This window comes from Tauraco erythrolophus, chromosome 7 (genome assembly GCF_009769465.1).
Source record: "Tauraco erythrolophus isolate bTauEry1 chromosome 7, bTauEry1.pri, whole genome shotgun sequence".
Lineage (NCBI taxonomy): Eukaryota > Metazoa > Chordata > Aves > Musophagiformes > Musophagidae > Tauraco > Tauraco erythrolophus.
The window spans coordinates 47,881,129-47,903,251 of NC_141471.1; the positions used below are offsets into that span (position 1 = coordinate 47,881,129).

The window sequence follows — 22,123 nt, forward strand, 5'->3', positions numbered from 1 at the left end:
AAAAATTCTGTAGTATTAGCCAAGCTCTAAATAATTTATTATTGACAGAAATATATCTTGGTAAAGACTTAAAGGGTTTTGGGTTAATCTCCAGTGGCTGTAGAGTTGTAGTGAGGACTGAATTGCCTCCCTGTAATAAGAACCCAGCTCCACTGTGGGACTTTTCTGCTTAAAAGATCAACAACAAAGGGGGGGGGGGGGGGGGAACCCCGACCCAAACTTCCATAACTCTAAAACTCAAGAATTTAGGAAGATAATTGATGGAAATGTGCTTTGCTGCTTTTCCATTTACTACAAAAGCCAGGCAAACACTTAAAACTTGTCTGGTGGTCAGAGGTGCAAAGTAGAGAAGGGCTCACAGAAAGAGAAATGTAATGACTTGAAAGGAAATGAGTTTGCAGGTAAAATTCAAGGCAAAGGCTCCAATTGCAAGCTAAGCTTTATCTGAGCTTACATTGTTATGCCCTGTAACTGGTGCCTTGCAGTCCCGGTTTCAAAAGTGGAGAATGAAAGAAAGCATTAATCTGGCTGGAATCCACATAACAGGATTGTGTGCGAAACAAAAGTGAAATCAGTGCAGTCGATGAAATACAGCTTGAGGAGGAGAGGGGAATATGCTAGAAACAGCAGTTTCTACCTTCTTTGCTGCAGCTGCACAAGCTTTAAGAGGCTTTAGGATTTATTTTTTTGTAGCAAGAGGAGTAGGAAAAAATCAGGACCTAGTTACTGTTGTTTGATTTTTGTGGCAGAATATTCTTACCAGCAGCAGGGCTGTTAGAGCATGCTGACGGGGAAGTGATTTGCGTTTGATTTTTGTGGCAGAATATTCTTACCAGCAACAGGGCTGTTAGAGCATGCTGACGGGGAAGTGATTTGCATTTGGTAGAACTGCCCCTCAGTTCCTCCAGCTCACACTGCCCTTGTGGCACTTGAACACTGGTCATTTGTTGTAGGCTCTGCGTTTGATGTTTTGATTTTTTTCACCAGTTGCTCTGCAGGAAAGGATTGTGCAACAGTCGAGGGCTACCGATCTTTGGGAAGAGGCAGAAAACATGCATTCAGATCTCAAACTCCAGACGAAGAAGCCTCTTTAACTGTGCAGTAACAGAACTTGCTTAAATTATGGATAATCTGCTGCATAAGGCTGTCTTCTCCTATTTCATAAAGCTTCCTATCCATGCAATTTGGAAACTTGTATCGACAGTGAAAGAGAAGAGGATTCACGAAAAGGTAAAAGCAAATTAAAAACCAAAACAACAAAACCCTTCAGTTATAACCCTGTGGGTGACCTAACCGTGTCTTAAAGGGAGAGGATCAGAAGTTTAGCTGCACTGTTTTCTAAATGTCAGTATCTGGGAGTAATGGTTATGTTTAAGTTTTTGAGAGCTCTGTGACTTTGAGAAAATGTTTCCTGAGAACAAATAATTTTTGATTCTGAGGAAATTACTGGACACTTGCGGTCTGAGACCATGAAGCTTTAGTAGTCATTCAACCTGTCTGTTGAGGATCACAAAAATCCATATTTCACTGCTGTCATGAGCTGTTTTCAGTGTAATTCCAGTTCATCTTGGATCAGTCATCTCCATCGTAGACAGCTGAAGAAATTGTTAAACTTCCTTTTACTTTTGATAGTCTTGAACCAGCTTGTTAAACTAAGGGGGATATATTTGAGAAAATGAATTCCTAGATATGTATACAAAATAAACCAGACTTCTCTCTTAACTCTTCTGTTAGCTATAAACTTGATTCTCTGCTATTCTCTGAGCTGTAAGGACTGTCTCTACTAAGAGATGTTAATTAGTCTGAGATCAGGTGTAGGGACTGGTCAGTATTTGGGCCCTTTGTCATGTAAATCTGTGTTAAATAAAAGGTTGAATTCTTGACAGTGGGGCTTTTAACTTAGTTTCTTAAATGTTTGGTAGATTATGACTTCTTGACTTAAATGGACCATGAATATCCTTAGGAGAACTGAATTCCTGTTTCACAAGGAAATGGAAGCTATTTAGCATGGCAGGGAGAAGGGGTGAGTCTGGAACAAGGCCATCTCTGATGAGTTACTGTTCTTCATCTGATATGTGCTCAGTATTAAGCTATGTGATGAGCATTCAGAAACAGCCTATAAAAAGAGCTGAAATTCTGCATTTCTTCGAAACAGTTAAACTTCTTTGCTCTTTGTGCACTAAACGATGTCGAATAGCATACTTCTCTGAGAGATCAGCAGGCAAAGAAAGACACATTCCTTTGACATGATCTATTTTGGAAAAAAAAGTACCAGGGCTATAACTGGTGGGGGGTGGGGGGAAAAAATCTGCTTTTCCTGTTTTGGTACAGCGATACTCATTATTTTCTTTCTTACTCCTAATGTTTTTACAATGGCTAACATCTCAAGCCCTACATGCTTAAAGAAACATTGTATTCATTCTCCTTGGGTTTGTCTGAGGTTGGCAGGGCTGATATTCACCAGATAGTAACATTTGCTTCTTTGACTCTACAAACACTTCCAGGGCTGGGAAGCACAGTTGAGCTCAGCAGGTTGTTCTCTGTGGTGTTGAGAAAAAGCTTTTTATTTGAGAATCGTATTTTTTTTGTCTAGCAGGGTAAGTCCTTGGGATTGTTTGCTTAGTACTGGCTCAATGCCTTTTAATAAATATTATCAGTAGATGAGTAATTGCTTTTTCTTTGAGGGTCTTTGGTCATTGTTTTCTCTAACATTCACCCGTTAGTGACCTGGACAGGTATTAAATTAAAGCTCAGGAGGGCTGATGGATCCATGCTAACAGTGCTATTGTCATATTCTGTTCAGACAGTTTTTCTGGTGCTCATAGTGCTGCTTGTGTAGTCACGGAGGCGAAAATCACAAGCAGAGGATGTATGCAGGGCTAGTTAGCTAATACCTTTGAATTGGTCAAGGTTTGTCCTGACAGCTGAGCTTCAGAGGATGCATACATCAGTGATAACTTGAACATTAATTGGTGAGACTGAATGGTTTAGAGGGAAACCTGTAACTTGATGCTAAATTAAATAATTTTGTATGTGTAAGGGTGTGAATATCTTCAGTGCAATATACTTCTGGCACTGCTGCTCCAAACTGCTGGAAGAAATCCATTTAATCAAAACAAGCATTCATGTGGTTATTAGCATGTTAGTCCCAAGACACAAAGCTTTATCAATATAAAATGAACTGAATGTGATGCTATTATTCATTCTCTTTACATTGCCTGATATTATGCAGTGAATGTAATGAGGCTTGTTGAAGAACTGCTGTTCACTGTGATGTTCCAGAAAAGATACACCTCCTAGGAGACACGTTCCCATATCAAACATTTTAAATGAAATACAACATTAAAATAAGTGGTTTCAATCTGACCTCAGCTTTGCATGCTTACTTTAATGAGTTGCGTTTTACTCCGGGAACTAGACAACTAAAACTCCTGTTTACTGGTTGCTTAGAAACGCTACAGAAACTGATCATCAGTAAGAGTATTAGACATCAAATATTTCAGTAAAAACTAAAGCTGTGTAATAAATGCATATTGTTCAGAAAAGATAGTTTCTGGAAATTACCACAGAATCTTATAATCTGTTTATCTCTTGGACTTCATAAGAAGGACATGTGTATAGATAAGGACATCCAGACTTATACTAAGAGGGATAAACTTGCTTGCTTCAGGTATGCAGCATGGTTTAGGAAGAGTATTTCTATACCGGCAGTGTATTAAATGTTTCCTTTCTTGGATCACCTTCTGGAATTACTCCTTACTAAACATACCAGGCCCAGGAGCATGGACTTCATGGAGTATTGGTATGATCCAATAATGGAATTGTTTATGATCTTTAAGATTTTTCTCTCCTAGTTTTAACTCAATCTTGAATTTTTTAAGGCACAAAAATCTGAAAGCTTCTTGACAAGATGTATAGAAATTGTATGAAAATGTGTTTTATGGCTATATGGTGGAGTTTCTTTGAGAGTAAGTGACACTTTAACAGCATAGCTGAGTTCAGGAGGTAATTCTGTTTAGATGAAGCTTTTATCTAGACCTGTATAGCTATTATAGAAATACCTAATTTTTAAGAGTAATTATTATCTAATTCTATACATTGAATTTTTTCATAAAAATTATTATGATTAAATTCTTAGAAGGTGTGAGGCATCTAATATTAATTCAGTCTAAGGAAATGAATGAAATAATGTCCTAGGATGTGGAAATGTCATTGACAGGTGAAGTAGAATTTTTTTCTTATAACTTAAAATAAGCTCCAAATAAAAATGACAATGAAGGAACTTAGAAAATACAGAAAGGAAAACACCAGAGAGAAGGTGAAAATATAGTGTATGTTTTGATATAGTTACTGCTTCTTTTGAGGGTCTGGAAAATCCAAAGGCCTGTGAATTTTAGCCTTGGAAGTGACTGCAAACAATCCTGAAACAGCAGCTGAGTAGCCCTGGAAATGAGTTTTCCTCAGTGACTATGCAATGGGTTTGTGGTTTTAATGACGTGGCCGACTAATCCCAGTCAACCCCATTTCTGAGTATATAAATCAGAAAACTTTTTTGCTCCTGCTGATAAAGCTGTAGTATGGCTATAAACATGCCAGTTATTTTCTTGTCAAACATAAAAGGCCTGTTACTTCAAGGTGTTTAAGAGGTCTCTCTGCTTAGGTAAAATACAATAGAACGCATGAATGTGGTTTGTTTAAGGGTGTATATGCTGGAAGGGTTATCTCCTTTCCTTGAAGTAATTTTGCAATTCACTTGGCAAAGCAAGGTATAAATTTTGCCTCTGTTGCTAGTTTGATTGTACGTGAATTAGCATTTGAGGAAATGACTTTTCAAAAGTATTGTAAGGTTACCTCTTTCCAAAATATGGCTGTAAAACTTAGACTTCCTGTTGAAAATGCCAGTTGGATCCAGATAAAACTTTTTCCTGAAGGAAACAATCAGCTTCCAAAGGACATCTGACCAATGTTAAAGAAAATGGAGGAATTACTGTGTTGTGCTGAGAAACTGCCACCTTTCCTTCTGAATCCTAGCAGTAAATAGACATTTCTTATGGCTTCTCCGGCCAATACTTCTTCAGAATTATGTTTGAGCTACACACCAACCACAAGATGAACGCTAAAATAATTACTCTAGCTAACAGCTCATGCATAAGAGTGATACCATCAATGAGCTTCTATACATCAGCATTAACAGATGGGGTTTGATCCTTTAGGGAAACCACCAAATGAGCTCTGGGAGCCCAGAATTGAGGCAGCGCAGAATGATTTGTATATTGAGCTTGGCATTGAGAGTATGTATGTCTTTAGCAATTAACACAGCTGCTTTGGCAGAACCATTTTTAGCCTCTTTTCTGAAGGAAACAAGCTGTATCTGTCTCTCTCTCCCAGCAACTGTGGAACTGATGGGTAGAAGAATCTCCAAGATGTGGAACACCCACACACTTAATGAAAATAAGACTTGTAAGGGGGAGGCATTCTATTAAAACTGCATTTAAGAGCTGCATTTCATCAAAGAGATCATGTAGGGGAGAATAATCATGAAGTATTTCTGACTGGAGCTTTTCCAGTGTATGTGTTGTCACATCAGGTATTAAAAAAAAAAACAAACCAAACCCAAAACCACCAAACCAAACCCTACCCTGGAGAACACATCTGAGAAAATCCTTGACTCGGATCCCTGCTAGTGATTGATTCCCTGCTGCAGCTTCGTCAGTGAAGTTAATCAACCAGAGGACACCAAGCTGCTGGAGACCAGGCAGGATATTCCCCTAACTGTCATGGGAGAGTTATTCCCTGCTGTGAAAAAATATTTTTCTTTCTTGAGTTCACAGTTCAATCACTGCTTTCTAAATTAATTTGATTCTAGTTAGATAATAGCACCTATGCTGAGTTGCATCAAGCTGTCTTTCCTTCAAATCTCTGTCCTAAGTGTGACCAGGCAGGATTTCTAAGTTGCTCTAAGGTCTGAGTAGGAAGAGAGTACAGCTGCTCTTGTGAGGATGTTCTCGTAGCAGAGCTTACCGGATGTTTGCTTGTGTAGTGCCTTGTTCTTTTGCCTTGCCTTTTGTTTTCCTCAAAAGTGGCAACTCTGCCCAGTTTAACAGTCCCAAGTTTTATCTCAAAGTAACTGTTTGAGGAAGACAGGATTCACAAAGGATGAGTCTTTAATCAAGTTAAAAAACAAAACAAAACCAAACTTGCACACTGAATGCAAATGGGAAATAAAGTATACCCTTCAAACAGTATTTGACCTTTGGAGTAATTTATCTGTCATCAGCCCATGCTCTGAAACTTTGGTTAGAGGCACTTACAAAAGATTTTAGATGCATGAAGTAGAGATTTATAGTCTTCGTGCACAGTTTACAGACAGAAGTTATATGTTACGTATACAGTCAGCCTGGATTACAGAAATAATTCCTCACAGCTTTAAAGTCTACATTACTTGAATCAAAATGATGCTGTTGGACTTTGTCTGTAAATGTAGTTGTTATATGCCAAGCAACGTTAGTATGACTGAATCTGACATATGTTTGACAGGCAGTTACTGAAATTATAAGACTACAGGCATTTTAACAGACACATTTCATGTCCTCAAGTAACAATCTAAGACTTTTATGGAATGAACTCTTCCAAGTGGGAAAGATTTCAGACATTAGTCAGCCTTGAGATGAGATACTGAGGATGCTGCTAAAGGGTCCGAATGGGACACATTCTGCAGCAAAAGATCTAGCAGCTTTTGTTGAAACAGCAAGCACTTGATCTCTGATCTGAGCTTAACTGTACCTCCCATCATACACAAGTTAAGCTCTAGCTGGAAATGATACTGTCTCTGTGTGTGTATAGGAGAGATGAGATCTATTATGTAACAGTGATAATGCTGGTATTATGGCTGTGGTAGTCCAAGTGCTACTATTGGGTTAAAAAAAGAGGGGGTCACCTATAGTCTGGCTTTGTTTTGCTTTTCTAAAGATGCATTTGGTGTAGCTGCCTCAAGTTTCCAGTGTAAGCGTTCTATGAAATATGCAAGTATTACAAATGACATAGTATTTTTCTACTAGGACAACTAGAAAATCTGTATAGCTATTAATGAAAACTTCATTATAATGGCTTTAGACACATCAAGTTAAGTTTCTTTAATAATAGTGGTATACTTTTTGGTATCTAAAAACTATGCACAGGCTAAATTTGAGATGACATGTTGAAAGTGCTGCTTGCTTTGAATGACTAAGATGCTATGATTTTTGTGGTTAAACAGAGGCTTGACTCATTTCTCTAATGAAACATTTTCACTAATTTCTATTCTTTGTTCCGAAGCATAAACAGTGTTAACTGATTGCTGTATATCCCTGGGGTGGTATGTCCAGAGTCTGAAATACTTCGTGATTCTTTGGGGCCAATGGATATTGTGTTTAATATTTTATGCTTAACACCATCATGTCAAAATGATTCTTGTGTCATAACGGTTCCTTGCAGTTCACAAATTCATTTGGAAAACTCTGTATCTTCTAATAGAGGTGGGTAGCTCAGGTATCCTCTTTGTCACATTAGCTTCTTGTAAGCTCATTTGGATCAATAGTTGAGAGACTGCATCAGAAGAAATCCATGTTTGCTCTGGTTTGGCTTCATGCTTGACTTTCTACTGTAGTTGCACAGAAATTCCTGTCAGGAGTGTATGAAATTTTCCAAGGATGTGCAGATTCTTCTTTTTTCCCCTAAGTAGACTTTCTTCTTGAATTATGATAATTTGTATTGAAACTTGGATGTTTTGCCCCTTCAGACAAACATCTTAGTTGAATTACCCTCTTATAGTTGAAGTATAAACTAGGTCTTCATCGCTTTGTGTCAGACATGACTAGCATATTTTTCAAACGTATGCTATGTCTATATACACACATTTTAAGATGAGCCGGTTTTGGCATTGTCGTAAGAAAACAGCAATTAATACAGAGCACTTGAAGGAAACACTATGCTAAACAAGGATCCCAATCCTAATCTTAAGGTGCTGAGCTTCTGCCTTTTTGACAAAAGCAAAGAGGAGCTGTGGTCCCTTGGCATCTTGAAGGACTTATCTAGCTGCTTATGGACTGTAGCAGCTCTTGACTAATGGCTTATACTATTCAAATTCTTATTTTAAGAAGCTGAAAACTTATTAATCTAAATGGTCAATATTTGTTTATTTTTTGAGTCTAAATTTGAGATAGTCTACTGAAGTATTCTTACGTCACTGACATTTAAAATAGGATTGTATTATTTTTCATTTATGCACTTAGCAACGCTGGTATCATCTCAATCAGAGATGGTCAGGTTCTTCACTTAGGCCGGTATCATGACTGAATGACTGCTCATGACAACTATTGCATGGGGAGCAGGGGTAGTGGAGTGAGCTGGCTGCCACTTCTGAAATCGAATAAAATGAAAAACCTTAACAAAATAGGCAGTGCAGTAGAAAGCTTAAAGATTAGAGAAAAACTAAGCTGGTCTTTTACAGCATTATTTGAATAACTGGTAGAGCAGTATATGTGAACATTAGTATGTCAAGGATTGAAGGCCAAGAGAAAGGATTTGAAAACTGAGAAATATTCAATTACTGTAGCTTTATTTGTGTACAAATAAAACACAGTATTTTTAATTAAAAAATTATCTCTGTACCATTGCACTGTTTCCTCCCTTTTTAAACTGTAAGTCTGCCAGATACAGATGGATTAGATTTAATTTACAGGGCTTTCATGTTAGCATTTCTAATGCTACAAAAAGACAAGAAACCCACTAAAATTTAGATAGCATTTTAAGTTCTGAGACAGTCAAAAAAAACCCCAAGATGCTTGTGATTCCTGTTTTCTTAATTGAATTTCTTCAGCTGTGCCCTGTCAAACTAGCTTATCACACCATCAGATGTACTGAGCATGTCTTACAATTAAGAGGTACTGGGCTCATGTGCATTCAGAAACACATGTATATATTCACATTTCTCCCCAGAAAATTAGACAGAAATATAGCAGCCTCATTTTTATTGCATTTTAAAATGAATTAGCACAGAAAATGCTCGAGGCATTAAAAAAGGCTAGTTGAAAAAGCTTTTGAACGCTAGAAATTCCAGGACTGTCAATCCCAACAATTACAAAAATGACTTAGCCTTTCAAATTCTGATTTCTTTTCAGAGAAATTTCATTTGGCCTTTCTATTCAAGTTTTAAGGTTCATGCTTTCAGGCTCTTTTATACAACTGAAAGGATTAGAAACTTTTTCCAGCGTAGACAAACATCTTTGATATTACATGCTGGTTACTGGAACTGTGCAATTATATCAAAGAATATTATATTAAAGCCCAGGAACTGTGAATGCTATTAACACAGCAGTATTAGAGGAATTGGGCTTTTGGTTGTAGCCTTGCTCGGGTGTTCATGCTATGCCAAGCCTCTTTCTTTATGGTATTTGCTTTGCATCCACAGGAAGTTTGTTATAGGCCACTATAACCTGAACTAAGCCCTTAGGACCAAGGGAGGGACCTGAATTAGCGATAGCAATCTTTGTAGTGGTTACCTTTCATAGTAACGTGTGGTATTTTTGATGACTGTTAACATAAAAAAAAACATATTTGCAACCATCCTATATATAGGACTTTAAGTGCTGGCATTGCTGTTAAAAACTTTTAAACCTGAACAAATTTCATGTAGTCGCTCCTTCAGTTACAGTGCTCTAAGAGGTGCTGTGTTTGAGCAGGACTAATTTTGTATAGAAGGACAGGATGTCATGCCACAACTATTTTAAAAGGTTGAATGGAATTACTGTCACAAAAGACTAGGCTGGTTCAAAATCATGTAAACATATTTAAAAAAAATACTGCTTTAAGTGCTTGTGAAGCTTGTAAACCTGGAACTCATCAGAAAATATTTGCTAAAAATTGTTGAGATCAGAAGCCATTCTGTGAAAGGCTGCAGAAATGTATGAATCACTTGTTCTTTTCTTCAAAATGGATGTACTTCTTTAAGTGGCTTAGGACTTGTGGAGGAAAAAATGCTGGCTTTCCTTTTGTCACAAACTACACAAGAAAATGCTATTGTAAAGGTTTTGGCAAATCTAAAAATGGACCTTATTTTTTCTCACTGATTTTCAGTTTCCCTGTTACAGTTCTGCATTCTTTATGCTTTGACCCTAGAAGTAGGATCTTGATTAGACTTTGTAGGTTGTAATAGCTTAATTGCTACAAAGCTTAATTTCTTCAAACCTAGTGCTCTCTGCAGATATTCCAGTGAGACTGTGGCTTAGGATATAACAGGCTTTATCAACAGGAAAAACTGAAACACTAAGATTAGTTTATTTAAAATCCTTTGTAATCTGTCCCAGGAAGTGAAAAACACCATCAAACTGCATACGTGTGCTGAAGATGTGAGGCTGTAAACAACCAAAGATCAACTTTGCAAAAAAAGGAAAACAATTTTGAGAGAAAATTATGGGAGATATGAAAGACAAATTCTTAAAAGCACCTGGAATCTATATCTACTGAAGAATATTCTCTAGGAGTCTTGTTCTGCAACTTCAAGAGTAGCAAAATCAAGGTTTGAGTTCCCAATGCATACACATCTAATTAATCCATGTTGGTACTGCAATGTCAGAGGCTTCCAATGATAGTTTTATTTTTTCCCTTGGATGGATGATTTTCCACTGGTCAATGAGTGATGAATCAAACACCTTTACAGCTTGTTATCCTTTTAGTTCAGCATATTAAATAAGCTGTAGATAAATGCCTGGATAGATATACGAGTAGATATAACCTAGTGATAGATAAACTAATGCTAGATACAAACGTACAGGTTTATGACTAAGTAAATCATAGATATGATAGGAATCACAAAAATATAAAATGTAAGGTATATTTTGTGATATGATAAATATAGTCTCAAAACAATAAAATCTTAATATAACTTATAATATTATAATCTTCTGACCTTAAATATAATATAGGTAATATGTTAGATACATGATAGAAATCATGCCTCTGACTAGAGATAAACAGATTCTAGGCATTTTCAAATAGTATATAGAATCTTTAGGATTATAATTTACTTTAAGCTGAACTTCAAAGAGGGAACAAGCTTTTCACTGATCTATTACTGCCAGTTTCTGTACTCTATAAATAGGTTGTATTCTCAGAACTCCTCAATAGATCTGGATTACGTTGGAGGCCCTAAAAGATGGAATAGGAACTGCCTAATGTTTTTACTGAATGAAAAACTTTTTTTTTTCTTTCTGAATAGGCAACTGGCATGCTGAATTTGTACAGAATGTCCCCACTAGCCAGATGGTGGAGAGGAGGGCATACAGTACAAGTTTCAACTCTTTTTTTTTTTTAAATTAAATCCCCCTCTGGTGCTTCTTGGCTTGTTGCAGATGCACAGAATGCAGCTGACACTAGTCACTGATTTACCGGAAGGGAGAGAGACGGGCACCTCGGGGTCCTTTTAACCCTCCCATTGTGACAGGCTGGTGGAATATACCCTCCCAGTTCGTATGATATAGCCCTAGAGTTTGTCCCTCCCATATCCAGTCCTGCCAATTTCAGATGGGGGTGTATCCAAGCCTTGGTGATGCATGGACTTGAGTATGTGATCTATTATTTAATCTAAGAAGAGTTAAGCTAAAGATGGTGATATTGCTGGAAAATATTCTAGAACTTATTTCCAAGGCAGGCAGGAGCCTTTTTGTGCTGCTGTGAAATGGACGTTTGGTTTTTGATTCCCTCATGCTGAAGTTTGATGTTCATCAGCAGTGGTATGGAAACACTTCTGAGTGCTCACTCCCACCTCCATTTTGTCCTAGCACAAGCTTGCGTAGCTGGGTAGGGAACCAGGTCAGAACAGTCTTGTTAAATTTGAGTATTATTATTAAGTTTAAACGTTACATAATCTGTGTACAGTTTTTACTCCTCCCCTTGCAGCCTTATTGTTGGGGTCGATTAAGAATGCATCTGAAAACAGATTTAGTCTTTCAGTTCACCACTTGGGGTTACCTTAAGGTTAGGGAGCTCTTACACTAGAGCATGTAGTTGCAATAGAAGCATGTGATGTTAATTGCTTTTATCAATAACATCTATGAGCTTCAAAAATGTGACCTCAGACCACTTTTGTTAAGACATAAGGGAGAAAAAAAATCCTCTGTTCATTTATGTACGCATAGTAGTAATTCTGACAATAAAAAAGAAAGTGGAATGTGAGCTCTCCTGTAAAACAAAAGTTTATAATGAATTTCTCCCAACCTGAGAAGCTACTGCATGCTTTCACTTGATAAAATTTTTGGCTTTGAGTCTGAATAAAATTACACAGTCCAACACATTATGTTTAAGTGTCTTATCAAACAAATTATCTTCTTGCCAGTAGCTGAAATCTTATAACTACGTAAACATCTGTTTATTAACTGCCAACTCCTTACCGAGTGTTACCTACAATTCATTTTACCCCCACCAATAGTCTTGAAAAAGAATTTCCAAGTGCTGAGAGACTTGGCAAGGTTACTTGTCTGTAATATATGCAGCATTCCTGAAATTCTTGGCACATTAGCCTTGAATCAATTCAAACTGAAGTACTTCATTACTGCTGTTTTTTTTTAACTGTTTATAGTTTCATTGTTGAAAAGTCTTTATTCTCCACCACAAACATCTTACTATAATGTAACTGAAATATTTTAAAAGTAAACAAAGTGCTCTTCTTTCCCATTTAATGAATTGCAATAATCTTTTGGTAAGACATAAACATTTACTAGGGAGCAATTTTCCACCTTCTGCTATACTCAGACTACAACATGATTGTAGCTGCAGCTGATGATGCAGAGAAATGGTGCCTTTGTCCTGTAGCAGACAAGGCATGTTGCTACAGACTTCCCATAGTAACTTGCTTCACAGCATATCTCAATTAGAGACCATAATCTCATTGGATGTGTCTCTTGGCTCTCTTTTTTTACAGGCAACAGGAAACCAGCTCTTTACTTCACAAACTGAGTAGGATCGTCTCTGGAAATGTGAAGCCTCAGTAGATAGGATAGAGGCACTTCTGAGAGCTTCCACTTCAGTAGTGAAGCTTTTACTGGAGTAGTGAGGTTTGAAAACAGTCACTGAGGGTAAAACAGAAACAGCTGAAGAGGTCTATATGCCCTAAATGAAGGGAGGGAAACCTCTATGGAAAATATGCAATTAATATTTTTAACTATTTCAAAATAGTGCAGCTGAAGGAAGAGAATGGCATGTAAGTATGGAATATGTGGGAGAGATGGAAAGTTTTGAAAAAAAAACATAGAAGATGAAATACAGGCTTGAGACAACAGTTGAGTGCTATGGTCGGAAAATGAATTCATATAATCTTTTCACTGAAGGATAGGTTAAATCAGATTTCCTTGAATGCTCTGAGAGTGTATGTTCACAACAGTTCAAATTGATTTAAGGTTGGAGCTCCTGTAGTCCTGCCACTGCCCCACACTGCCTTCCTGCACCTGTTCTGGAAGTTTAGCAGTAATGCCTTTTTTGAGGTAGGCCACCTTCTTGGCTGGATCAATCCGCCTGAGCTGGGTTAGCAAGTGATGACAGTGTCAGAGCCAGCACATAGGAAGCACAGAACTGAGTGTCAGCAAAAGGATAATCACAAAAGCCTGATTTTTATATCAGCTTGAACTGCTGAGGTACTGCACCACCTCTCTGAATATAGAATGTTGGTAGGGATGTTATTTAGGGGTGGGATGACAGGGTTAAATTTAATGGTGTTTTAAAAATCAGTGAAATCTAATTTAAGACTGCCATAAAAACCTGAAGTTCCTTAATTAGCATAATTGCACAATGTCAAGACAGGGCTGAGCTAAGGTAATTTGAAAATGTAGCTATGTTTCTTACATCTTAACATGTTCAGATTTATAAAATGAAAGGAGTACTTGTTCCCTCTGGGAAAATTGTAACATTTTTCTTCTTTTAAACTTAGTGAACTGTTTTTATTTTTACATATATAAATATATTTTATATATATATATTACACACAGACATATAAAAGCTTTCAAACTTTAGGTGGAATTACCATGGATCTTCCTCTGGAGAATTCTAATCAGAGATTAAGTGATAGCTTCTATCAGCTGTCATATGAACAGCATGGATGGGAAGGATGTAGAGAGGAAATATGCAATGCAGGCTTTACTAATGACACATGCCATTTAAAGTGTGTAAAGGAGAAGTTCAGCATCATGCCTTCCCTGTCCTGACTCCAGTCATACAAGAACTCTGAAGAGGACTGTAAAAGCACTGGTAAGTTTTTAACATCAAGATGAAAGACAACAAATAATGAGATTAAATCAAATGGAAGTCCATCTTACCAGAAAGTAATTTTTTTCTTTCTGAAAAGCTAATTTGTGCTCAGTGTATTGAGGGTGGTTTGAATTATACCTGAAGCAAAGTACGCAAATAGTCGAGAAGCCTGTTTTGACAGAAGGATTGCATATTAACCTTTTCTGCCCCAAACTGAAGTGCTATAGAAAGCTTTGTCCATATTAAAATACTATTAATGTTACAATTCAGAAAAATGTTTCTCTTATTATAATATATAAATAAACTTCTCAGGAGATTAACAAAATTTTTAGTAGTTTCAATAGCATTACTCAACACTGACAGAATTTAAACAAAAGGATCCTTTAAAAGGATCTGGAAGCTCACTTCAGAGCAACAAGAATTTCAAGTGCTGTGGCAGTCTGAAAAGTGAGTTCAGCAGAATTCTGTGTAACAGGCCTCCAACCTGTGAACCATGCAGTTATAGGTATCTTTATGTTTAAAATACATTTTACTATTTCTGGTAGTGCTGTAGCACAAAGGAGTGTAGTTGGGATCAAGTTTGGTTTAGTCTTCAGGATCACAATCAACTTCAAGTTAAGCTTGCATATAAATATGCTGCAGGTTAAGGCCTATCTGTTCAATGCCATTAGACTGAATTCTCCCTTCTTTCCTTCCAACTAATTGATGGTACTATCTGAAATGTCATGTATTTATTACCTTTCATTTTTCCAAGCCTTCCAGAGGCCCTTAATTCTTCTGAAGTAGAAAAGCAACTAAAATGTTGCCTTTTAGATTCATACAGAAGTAACTATGCTTTTTTTACAGCTGTCTACTAAAGCAAACAAACAAAACCCACCCAACCAACTAAACCATTTTATTAAATCACTAGTTTTCAGCCCTGAAGGTCTAGGGGAGTACAGAAAGTACTGAAAGCTGCAGTACCTATTTATGCTCCCTATACCTGTTCCAACCTCTTGGCTATGCCAGAATAACAACTTTTGATTTAGTTGCAGAAGTCTGTATTTACTCATCTGCTGGGTTATTCCAGACATGAATCAGTTCCCACATAAGCTTTGGTGTTGGTCAGTTTGAGGTTGTAGTTCTGAGATGATCTAGTGGCTTCCGGCTGCTGACAGGCACTTGCAGAAGGCAAGGACTGACTTGGGCTTCAACAGGAGGTAAATTATGAGATTTCCATGGGGAAAAGGGCAGGGGTGGAGTGGTGGTGGTGTGATAGGACGACAGGAACTCTTTTTTGTTGATGCAGAACACTAGGGTGGTGCTGTGTGGCATTTAAACCTGATAACACACCAAAAGAAAGAGAATGCCTGGGGCTGGGGGTTGCTGAAGTTGGCATTGAATGCTCATGAAGCCCTGCTCTCCTAAATGCAGGTTCATTATCAGCAGGTTCACTTGTTTTTAGGAAGTATTTTCAGGTCTGAGAACTAGGAAGAAAAAACTGGGGATCTAACAGCCACTAGGGTGTTCAGTCATTACCCCCCTAAAACCTATCAGTATTTCATATCCTTTCCAGTAATATTTTTTTTTTAAAGAGATTCAAACTGAAGTTTAGGGATTATTTGGCCTTTCCTACTTGAATTTATGTATGTTCTTCTAATTTGTATATGCATTTTCAGTGGAATTATTCTGTTGTGGCTAGACATGTTTGCTCGTTGGCTATTCAGAGGAGCATTGCAAGACTTCCTATGAGATTAAAAAAATGTAAAACAAATATTGTAATTTGTGAGTACAACTGGTTATTATAAGCAAAGCTTCTCTTTATTTCAGACTTTATCTCTACAATCATTCTAATAATGTTGCTTTGGCTTGCCAAATAATGCCATACACTTTTATGAGGCTTTTTGAAGATATTAAGGCTGTCCTAATTCTTGTGTATCAAGCTAATATTAAGGTCAAGATTTTTTTAAGAAACAATATTTAGCAGCAGATGGAGATAAAACACTTTGAGCATTGTTTACTAAACAGCTACTGTTTGTAGGTGTAGAGTATGGCAGAAACAATAATATAAGAAACAATAATATAATTTTCAAGGATGGGTATAGTCCTCGTATAATGCAGAAGAGGTGCTTCCCAGCTGCCTTGCAGCATCACAGGCATGTATGATTGGCAGATATATCCTAATGTGGAAAAGATTAAGCACAGAGACGAAGCTTTTTAAGTTCTCACTATGCATGAGAGCTTGCTTTTGACTTCTCTAAGATGCATGAACACAGGATGTTTCTTAGTAGGCAGGCTTTGTCATAGATTCCTAGATCTCAGTAGCTCCAGTTGTGAACAAGCTCAGTGACGTTCAAGAACTCCCTTCCAAGCTTCTCCCCAAAACTTTTCACAGCATAGTGTGAAGAAGTGCAAATATGTTCTGGATGTAAACAGTATTAGGACCTACAGGCTTTGGTTTTGTTTCTTCCTTTCCTTCATGAAAATATTTATGTAAGGGTGTGGGTTTTTTTTGTATTTAGTGCTAACATCTGATACTGAAAGCAAGAGCTACCTGTTTTAACAAAGTAACTAAATGTATTTCCAAATAAGTTGTACATCAGTTTTGTGTTGAAATTGAGGTGTCATAACTAGTGTCAGAAGTAGGTCAAGGTGATTCTTTGCTTGCCTTACTGCTTCTGTTAAATTGTTTATATCTTGGAGAAGAATCATTGCTACAATCACAGTGCTTGTAGTGGGATACTTCATGGAGTCACCATGGAGGTATTCAAGTAACATGGCAACTATACAGGACAGGTCTGAAAATGATGCCTTAGGTATTCTCGAACAATTAATCTGCTTGTTGTCACCTTATTTTCCTGAATGCAAATCTTTAGGGCCTGTATTTTAGCTCAGCACTTGTAACTCTTCTACACTTCTCACAATATATTGAGAAATTTATATTATTTTAGCACTCAAACAGATTAACCTTCAAGAGCTTCAAAAGAGGAAGGTGTGCTCTTTAACTTCACCTTGTTTATCTAAGGAATTCAAGAGGCATGCTATTATGGGTTGGGAGAATTAATTAAAACGTTTAAAACTTAGTTCTGTTAAATGCTTCTTACGAACTGACAAAGACTGATTTTGGTTTCTTCTGCTGCTGAAGAAAAACAAAGCCAAGGTGACAGGCCATTAATCATGAGATGTCAATGCAATTGTATTTCTCGGACCATGTTGTCATGCTCCTTTAGAAACGGGGTGTAAAGCCTACAATTAGCATGTCTCCATTAGATTTTTTTTTTTTGACCTTGAAAGTCAAAAGGCATTTTATTCATACTAGTGCTGCACATCGTACCTTAAATATAAAACTTATTATCTCAGTGGAAATTACTTTTATTTAAAAACTTCCCCAACCTTGGAGCTCAGCATTGGAACAGTAGTTTCAAGTAATATTCCTTTGGCATCTAGGTAAACATAATGACTTGGTAAAGCATTTTTTTTTTTTCCTCCCAGTACTTAACTAGTGGTAAGGGCTGGTGATTACATGATTGGTAGCTAAAAACAGGTTCTAAAAGTAGTCACCTGAAGCGTTTAAGATTTTTTTTTTATTAAGTCTTGATTTTTTTTTTTCCTTAACGTTTGAAAGAGCATGATAATTTGGTGATTTGAAACTGACGATTTAGCCCGGGTGCGCTGTATCGCTAAGGACAGCGGCTACTGCCCGCGCGTGACACCGGTTTTCACACCGGTACCGCTTGGGAGGCACGCGGCGCGGAGGGGCCGCAGAGAAGGGCTCCGGCGCGACCGGGCGTCCCGGGGCTGCTTCCCGGGCACGGCCCCGCTGCCGGGCCCGGCGCAGAGGCGCGCGGCGCGAGGGCCGGGCCGCTCGGCGGCGGGGGTGTCTCGCGCAGCGCGCGAGCGGCGGCGGCGGCGGTGCTCCTCGCGCTCCGGCCGCGCGCGCCGGTGACTCTTTAAGCCGCTTAACGCCGCTCACGGCTCCATCTTCCTCCTGGTAACATGCTGCTTTCCCGGCCCGGGCGGGGACGTGAGGAGACCTCGCCGCGGAGGCGGGCAGCGGGGGCACCTCCAGAACTCCCAGCAGCGGCTGGGGCGTTTAAACGCGTTTATTTTCCTGACTAGCGGTGCCCCGCAGCCTGGAAAGCGTCCCCGTGCCTGTGGCCGAAACCCGCTTCGTCCGCCCGCCCGTCCCGCGCCGGATCGAGGGGACATAAGCGCCACCCCAGCAGCCGCCCGCTGTCGGCGAGGAGCGGGGAATCGGCCCGCCCTTCCGCCGCCGCGCCCCGCCCCGTCCGCCGCCTCTCCCCTCCCCCGCCGCCCGCGGAAGTGAGCGGAGCGGGGATGCGGCCGCGCTGCCGCCGCTGCTGCCCCGAGCCGCGGAGGTGAGAGGCGCGACGAGGCGGCGGTGAGGGGCCTGCCCCTTGCGCCTGTCTTCCCCCGCCGCCGCTCCGCTCGCCGCGGCGGCCTGCGCCACAGGGTGAGCGGGCGGGGCCGGGGCGGCTGCGGGAGCCGCGGCGGGGGCTGCGGGGTGGGGGGAGCTGCGGGGAGCCGCCGCCGCCGCTTTCCTTCGCTCCGCCGGCTCCCCTTCCGCCGGGCGCTGAGGAGACGGGGCGCGGGCAGGGCGAGGACGAGGGGGGTTACTTGGGGTGAGGGTTTATTTTTAGGTGCCGGGCGGAGCCCCTCCCCGGGCGGGACGGGGCTGTTGACGGCGCCGGTGGCGAGGGGGAAGCGGCGGCGCTGCTCGGTGTTGCTGTGGCTGCTGGGCAACTAATCCTAATCCTCGGTGGCCTCTCGCGGCTCTGCGGGCTCCCTGCGTGCGTGTGCCTGCTCCGCGCTGGCGTGCATGGGAAGGTGGTGGAGATCTATAGGGTTCGGCAGTTAGGGTTTTATTATTCCCCCCCCCCCCCCCCTTCTTTTAGCGCTGGTTTCTCTTGCAGATGTTGCTGCAGGTGGGGGCAGAGGGAGCAGTGTGATTGCCTGGGATCTTGGGGCATCTCTCTCTTCACCTTTCAGCTCCCGCTCCAGTGCTGCTGTTGCGAAAGACTTTTGTAACTATCGACTCAAGTACAATTTCGATGGAAAATGAAGGTAAAGGTCTCATCAGAGTCACTGACTTCATTGGAGCTAAGAGGATTTTTGCATGCAATTTGGTGACAACTCCTGCTGGCGGGTGTGTATGTTTTACCGTTCCAGGGGTTTGCAGGGTTTGCTCTCGTGTGTTAATCTCGTGGTAGAAATTTCTGTCTGTGTTTTGTAGCTTTATGAATTGTAGGACCGTCGTGTGTGGTGTTTTTTTTTATTATTATTTGCACTGCTGCTTGATTAACTAATCAGACGGATTTTATTCTGCCTTGACAGATACTCAAAACATCTATTGAGTGTTTTAGTACTCTGTGTTTGGAATAGAAATCTCTTTTATTTAGATATTTAGTTAGGGGCTGCTGATTGTTAGTTGCTTGGTATTTGCTTAGATTATATGATTTTGTTAAATTTTACCTTTCAAGATGAAATTGAGAGACATTAGTTGCACTTTGTGTTGAAATATTTTTGTGCATGTTCTGTGTTCTTAAAAATGACTTAATTTTGGTCTCTTGGACACTATTTAATTAAAAAGTGGCACTGAAGCTCTGAGTTCTACCACTTGAAAGATCTGGTATACAGTTGAAAACTGTATGTACTGAAAGCAGTTGCACTATTATGTTTTCTCCTTCCTGTCTAGTCTGGAAATGACTTAAGCCAGGGAGTCATTTCAGTTTTTCCATGTAGGGCTTCAGTTTATGCTCTGGGAACCTTGAAAGCCCCTTTGCGTTGGTGATAGTGACTGTGAGCTTCACCAATATTTATTTATTTATTCCTTTCTATTTGACTCTGAGTGTTGAAAAATCTTTGAAATGTATTTCTATTACTATATATATAAGAAAAAAACTGTTGTTCCCCCCCAGTGTTATCAGTATTCTTTGAAGATATTAGGTGGATTTCATTTTTTTTTTAGGTGGCTACTGGATTTCCTATGCTATAGGTTGTTATGTGAGACATAGGAGCTTCTTTTCCTCCTGCCCCATTATGAAGAGAGAGATGTTTTTTTAGTAGTTTGACTTGAATGAAGAACTGGATTGAGTTTCTGGTGTAGACTAACTAAATTATTTTCCATGGTTGGATATTGTTTTGTTTTGAAATACGGTTGTCTTCGATGACTGGGAAGTTGTAGTAATTGTGAATTCCAACCTATATTTAAAACTATGTGAGTGGTTATAATCTGACATTTCAGAACTCTTCTGACTTTAAAATAACGTTAGAATTTTCTTAATTCTATTGATCATGTCTTCCAACTGAGTATTGGTAATAAACAGCACCTGACTGGTCAGGTAGAAGGAATTTTGGAGTGTGGAGGAGCATCTCTGGAAGATTCATCCTCACTTTGGGAGGCTAGATAGCTGATAGGAGTAGTGTCAGTGCCTTTGCATTTCAGACACTGCATTGCAAATGAAAGATTTTTGAATGGGCAGCAGTGGGGGTGGGGGAAGCAAAGCGGGTGTAATACCACTGAACAGAAATACACTTGGCAGATGGGGGAAGTAGCTGTGTGAGGTTTGTGTGCCTAAACCAAAATGGTAGGAAGACTTTTAGTGACTTTTAGTTCTATTACTAAATAAATAGTGTATCTTAAATGTAGTTTATAATCAAGTTGCGTATGATAGTATGGCCCATTCTAACTCTTCTAAATGCTGGTAGCAGAAAGAAGGCATTTCTTAAGTTTCTTATGAAATAAATAAATTGTGTTTAAAAAATAGTATTATTTGTATGGTAGAAGTAACATATTTTAAAAGCTTTATCTAGGGGAAAAACAAAGGATGATCAGCTGTGTATTTCAAAGGCAGAAATCAATACTGTGGTTTGAGGGCTTTCAAAATGGAGTAGGCTTTTGGGGGTAGGAGGAAAGCTAAACTTTAGTATGAATAAAAAGACTGAAAGACTGAGTTGATTCTCTTAACATTTGGATTACTTCCTCTCCACTTCCCCCCCACCCGGTTCAGTCTCCAGACAGGCACATATATTTATAACTGGCTACTGTCTTTTTTAGTGTTCTTTGATATTTCTGAGCTCTTCTTTTTCTAGCCATTTGACGTTTTGAGGCAGCTAGACACTAGCAGTGCTCTTGAGAGGATCCTGAATGTATTTTCTCCAGGAAACAATTGAATTTGTAATCTTATAGAACAAAGATTACAGTTAGAATATCTTTAAACTTTTGTTTTGCAAATTTGTGTTTGAAAGGCCTCTTTAGTTTAGATGTTGAACAAGAGATGGCAGATTCCACCCCCCCCTCCCCCCCCCCCCCCCCCCTCCGTATTTGGATGAATATTCAAGATTGGGAAGTGATAAGATGGTTTAGAAAAACTGATGTTTTCTTGTGTTAATTCAGTTTTCATAAGCAGTAGTATATGTTTACTCTAAGCTAGTTAATAATTTTGTCCCAAGACTTTGTGTTTCCTGTCTCATGTTGGGATGATTAAAGTTCTGCAAAAATTCATGTGTCTCATGATAATGGAGAAAAGAGAATTTCCCATCGTAGGAAGGCTTCTGCTTAGCTCAGTAAAGCTATGACTTAAAGAAACTAAGTCATAGTTTAGTTTGTCATAGTATTTGTTTGGAAAGATAGAATTTTGTGACTTCCTTCTATAAGTGGAGCTTTTTCTTAAACTGTAGGCAGTCAAGAGAACTTGCAGCTGTTTAGAAGAAACATAACTCTGAGTGCAAACTAGGCTTTGTAATTTTTGGATCTCTCCATTGAGGCCTTTGGGACTTTTAAAGTAATTTTATATAATTGTAGTCTGAAACTTTTTTTTTCTTTCTTTTATCACCATCTCCTAGATTG

At 39.2% G+C, this 22,123-nt stretch overlaps 1 protein-coding gene across 3 annotated transcripts in view; it reads left to right on the plus strand.

Moving 5' to 3' along the window:
* Positions 1 to 1,122: 1,122 nt before the first annotated feature.
* Positions 1,123 to 22,123, plus strand: part of ATP2C1 (ATPase secretory pathway Ca2+ transporting 1) — a 68,645-nt gene continuing 47,644 nt past the window's right edge. For 2 of the 3 annotated variants that reach the window (XM_086614430.1, XM_086614429.1), the window contains exon 1: positions 19,178 to 19,420. In XM_086614430.1, coding sequence (XP_086470556.1) covers positions 19,391 to 19,420 — 30 coding nt within the window. In that variant the 5' untranslated portion in view covers positions 19,178 to 19,390. Of the gene's footprint in view, positions 1,231 to 19,177; positions 19,421 to 22,123 lie in introns of those variants that run through there. The other variant, XM_086614428.1, reaches the window with a different exon arrangement.